Raw genomic sequence first — 5048 nt, forward strand, 5'->3', positions numbered from 1 at the left:
CTAAAGATGTGCCCTCGAGCAAAAATAAGGGCTTTCCCTGTAGTGTGATAAGTGTGAAAGGAGCCCTAGGGCAAGAAAAAGATCTGAGTTCTAATCAGTCTAGCCTAACTTTGTAACTATAAAATGAGGCTCCTCTGAGTTCCAGTATAGCTTGTTCATTTTATGGTTATTCTCCTTGTCATGGTGCTTTCCTTTCACTTATCTGTTGGAGTCGTGTCTGTCTTCCTGGTCTATTATCTTTGCCTGTCTGCCTTTTTAGTATGCTGGAGTGTAGCACATCTTAATTTCAAGTCTTGTTCTGCTCAGCGGTCACTCCTCAGCTATAAAGCACAGCTGCCTTCAATATCTGGGCGAAGCATTTTTATCCTTTTTTATTGTATTATTCATGGACATGCATGTAGTGTCAAGTACACATGCACAGCTTAGCTCATATTCTATAAAAAAGGATTTGTGCAATGCAGAAGTTACAAGGGTACACTGTGACCATGTTTATTTTTCTGTTCAAAGAGATAAGAAAAGAATTCTCCTTGTTTGCCACCTCATAGAGATATTCAGAGAAAAAGCCATTCCTAGTGATAATCAACCTGCCTGGCCCTGAATGTTGGAAGGCCCCACAATAGAGTGATTGCTATCTAGACAATAACTTGAGAAATGGAAGAGGAAAGAGCTTCCAGTTAGTTAGGAAAGAGCTGAGGCTCACATACACTTAGCTCATAAATCACCAGCATCCAGTCAAAGATGTAGGAGTACTCTCTGATCTACCACCTCCAGGGTGCAGACTTCCCTTTGATACTTTTTCCCCTGGAAGACTACCCTTGGTATTCCCTGCCAACATATTTCATATAAATTAAAATGTTGAGGGACACCTTTCCTCCATAGGGACCCACCATTATGGATCCTGGGCCAAAGAATCCCACAGAAAGAGCCCCATGATATTGGGGGTGGGACACCGGACTGAGAGTCTGAATCCCTTCTTGGGCTTCAGTTTCCTCGTCTAAAAATTGGGAGGCTTGGGCAGGATAACCCCAGATACCATCTAACCCTTAATCTGTGACCTTAGGATCTTTTTTAGGCCTTATCGGACCAATTTCTTGGCAATGTTACTGCACTTTTTACTTTTTACTTCCAGCTCCCTCAGGCAGAGCTATTGTGGCACTAAAGAGATATATTTCCCAGAGTGGGAAAAATAATATAAATGAGGAAGGTCAGAAAATGGACAGCCTAGCAGATGGCCATTACATGACAAATAAACATTTTTTTTTTAAGTTGGAAGGGAAAAAATGCTTTAAAAAAAAAAAAAAAAATCTTGTGTAATATCTATCTACTATGTTGCCTGACTAACTTCCTCTTCTGTTTCCTTTGTCCTCTTCCCATCCCTTTCTTTGATCATTCTCTGTTTCATGTATAAATTCTGTCCTCCCAACTAGACTTTGGACACCTAATGAGCACTAATGATATCTTCCTTTACCTTGTATCCATGGTAGTGTCCACATAGAACTGGGTGTATACAAGATACTCAATAAAATCTTGTTCCCTAACCTCTCCCTTTTGCTTTCTGACTCTTCTCTTCACATTCCCTCCATTTCTTTCTTCTGTTCTGCCTTTTCTTTGTTTTCCTCCCTTTCTCTCTCTGTCTTCTCTACCTTTCTGAAATAAGAGTGGTAAACGAATGCTGCTATTAAACCCACTTGACAATTGAGAAAAATGACATAGAAAAAGGTGAAATGACTTGGTGGGGATGACACATCTTGTCAGTATCTGAGGCTGGATTTGAAATGAGAACTTCTTGACCCCAGGCCCAGCACTCTGTCCCCTGCATCCCCTTCTATCTCTTCACACAGTCATCTGAGTGCTTATCTCATAGCACTAAGGTAAGCAATCTGCAGATCTATACTAAGACCTCAGTGAATTTAAATTTAAATTCTGTGATGGTTCTCAGGCTCAGTGTCATTGCCAAGCTCACATTTCATCATTATGATCCTCCATAGATAAGTCCAACATGGCTCGTCCTCCCTGGGAAAACCAAACAGCCATTGTGGAATTTGTGCTCCTGGGCTTTTCAACCCTTCGGCAGCTGAACCTTGCCCTTTTCACCACCTTTTTGGCTGCCTACATCTTCACTGTCACTGGGAACATGCTCATCGTTCTCCTTGTTCTGCTGGACCACCATCTTCATATCCCCATGTACTTTTTCCTGGTAAACCTTTCCTTCCTGGAGATCGGGTATACCTCGAACATTGTCCCAAAGATGCTGGCGAGTCTCTTAGCTGGACAGAAAGCCATCTCAGTGGCCGGCTGCCTCACACAGTTTTATTTCTTTGGGTCCCTGGCGGCCACGGAGTGCCTCTTGCTGGCTGCCATGGCCTACGATCGCTACTTGGCTATTTGCCGGCCTCTTCACTACGCCATCCTCATGAATGGCCAGGTCTGCCTCGGGCTGGCCATGGGCTCCTGGGTCGGGTGCTTCCTCCTCACAGCCTTCTCCATTATCCTGCTGTCCAGGTTGACCTTCTGTGGACCCAACGAGATCGATCACTTCTTCTGTGACTTTGCTCCCCTGGTCCGGCTCTCCTGCACAGACACCTCCCTTACAGAGACCCTGGCCTTTGCCACCTCCTCTGCAGTGACTTTGGTCCCTTTTCTCCTGATCATAGCTTCCTACTCCTGCATCCTTGCCACCATCCTGAGGATCCCCTCTGCCACTGGCCGCCACAAGGCCTTCTCCACCTGCTCCTCCCACTTCACCGTGGTCACCATGTTCTATGGGACACTAATCGCCACATATCTTGCCCCCTCAGCCCATTCATCCCAGTTTCTCCGCAAAGTGTTTTCTCTGCTCTACACCATCCTGACCCCTATGTTCAATCCCATCATCTATAGCCTAAGGAACAGAGACATCCACGAGGCCCTGAAGAGATATTTGAGCAAAAAGATACTCCAGTGAAGCTATGGGAACAGATGTTTGTCCAGGGATGGTATCCCATGAAGAGATGTGGGCTTCACACAAACAAAACAATGCCTGTTTCTTGAATAACAAGAGTATTTGAACTCTTTATATGTATGTGCACATATTTAGATATACACACATATCTATTTAGCTTGTTTTGGAGACTTTAGGGAGTTCTAGGGAATTCCCTACCTCCCAATGGGTCGGTCCACTCCATATTTGGCCACTTAATTGTTAGGAAGACCTTAAGGCAGTCAGGTGGTACAATGGAGAGAGCATCCTTCCCAAGTTCACATCTGATTTCAGATACAAGCAAGTAACGTGATCCTGGGCAAATCACTTAATCCTGTTTGTCTCAGTTTTCTCATCTCTCAAATGAGCTAGAGAAGGAAATGGCAAATCACTCCAATATTTGTGCCAAGAAAACCCCAAATGAAGTCATGAAAAGTTGGACACAACTGAATCACAACAATCACCTTTGTTAAGATGAGCCCAAATCTACTTACTTATATATACATATGTGTATATGTGTGTGTGTGTGTGTGTAGGTGTGTGTATCATGTATCACAAATAGCTCCATCAACTTTCCCTACATCCTGAGGGAGAATACCATCAAAATAATAAGAAGATTTTCCTTTTTACACTAAGAGACTCATCCATTTCATTTTTTGTATGAATATTGATGAAAACAGCTCATGGCATTTGTAAAACTGAATCTCTATCTTTGTCTGCCTGAGTTTTTGATTTCCTTCACAGGCTAATGGTACACTATTTCAAAGTCCAATTCTTTTTGTACAGCAAAATAACTGTATGGACATGTATACATATATTGTATTTAACTTATACTTTAACATATTTAATATATATTGGTCAACCTGCCATCTGGGGGAAGGGATGAGGGGAAGGAGAGGAAAAGTTAGAACAAAAGGTTTTGCAATTGTCAAAGCTGAAAAATTACCTATATATCTTGTAAATAAAAAGTTATAATAATTTTTAAAAAGAATGTATTGGAGAAGGGAAAGTCTAGAAGTAGGAAAAACAATTAGAAATAGTCCCATCAAGATGTGGTGAAGTTGTAGGTTAAGACAGTGGCTATATGAGCTATACAAGGAAAGATGAGGAAAAGAGAGTCAAAACCTGAAATCAGAAATGGTACAAAAGAAAGAGAACTTTAACAGGGAAGAAATAGTCCATTTAACTTATAAATCACAAGTGTTAGGCAAATTTCTTTTATTTTACTACCTTTTACTAACTATTATTCTTGTTTCTATATAGAGGTTGTAAAAGCATAAAGAGGAAAGAAATAAAAGTCATAATGAAGTACACATTTAACAATAATATCTGTATATGAGTAGTATTAATTCATGCATAAAATGGAAAAGTGAATGGATTAGAAAAGAGAATCTGACAACATTGTTTATCAGAACAATTTTGAACACAAAGAATTATATAAAGTTAAAATGAGGGACTCTAGTAAAATCTATTATGTATCAGCTAAACTCAGAAAAGGAAGGATAACTAGCAATCAGGATTTCAGATCAAATTACAGTAAGTTTAAATCCAATAAAAAGAGATAAGCTAAAAAATTATATTATGCTTAAAGGCACCAAAAATAAAAAAATCAACATCACTATTTAAGGCATGCACATCTAATAGCATGTCATATAAATACTTAAAAGAAAAGTTAAACAAATTAGGAAAAATAGAAAATAAAAATATAATAATTTGGAACCTTAATGTACTCTTTTCAAACCTAGACAAATCTAATGTAAAGGTGAAAAAAATAAAGAAATTAAAAACCTTAACAGAACATTAGAAAAAAATAAAGATCACAGTTCTCTGGTGCTTATAATGGGAGCAAGAAGGAGTTTTCATACCTTTAAGCTTGACATAGCACTTTTATAAAAACTAATGTTTATTGTAGCATAAAGAACTCACCAAAAATGTAGAAAGGCAAAAAAAACTAAAAATATTAATAATTCATCATGGTAAAATAAAAATGATATTCAGTAAAGAGCCATTAAATAAATAAAGAGCAGTTGGCAACTAAATAACATGCCCCTGAAGAACTGATGAACCAAAAAATAAATTATAGAAGAAA

General features: G+C 39.2%; 1 protein-coding gene across 1 annotated transcript; it reads left to right on the forward strand.

Moving 5' to 3' along the window:
* Window positions 1–1999: 1999 nt before the first annotated feature.
* Window positions 2000–2944, forward strand: LOC141540925 (olfactory receptor 11A1-like). Its single transcript, XM_074264892.1, has one exon. It carries the CDS (start codon window positions 2000–2002, stop codon window positions 2942–2944), a length of 945 nt encoding a protein of 314 aa, XP_074120993.1.
* The last annotated feature ends 2104 nt before the right edge of the window (window positions 2945–5048 follow it).

This window comes from Sminthopsis crassicaudata, chromosome 4 (assembly GCF_048593235.1).
Source record: "Sminthopsis crassicaudata isolate SCR6 chromosome 4, ASM4859323v1, whole genome shotgun sequence".
NCBI classification, from domain to species: Eukaryota; Metazoa; Chordata; class Mammalia; order Dasyuromorphia; family Dasyuridae; genus Sminthopsis; species Sminthopsis crassicaudata.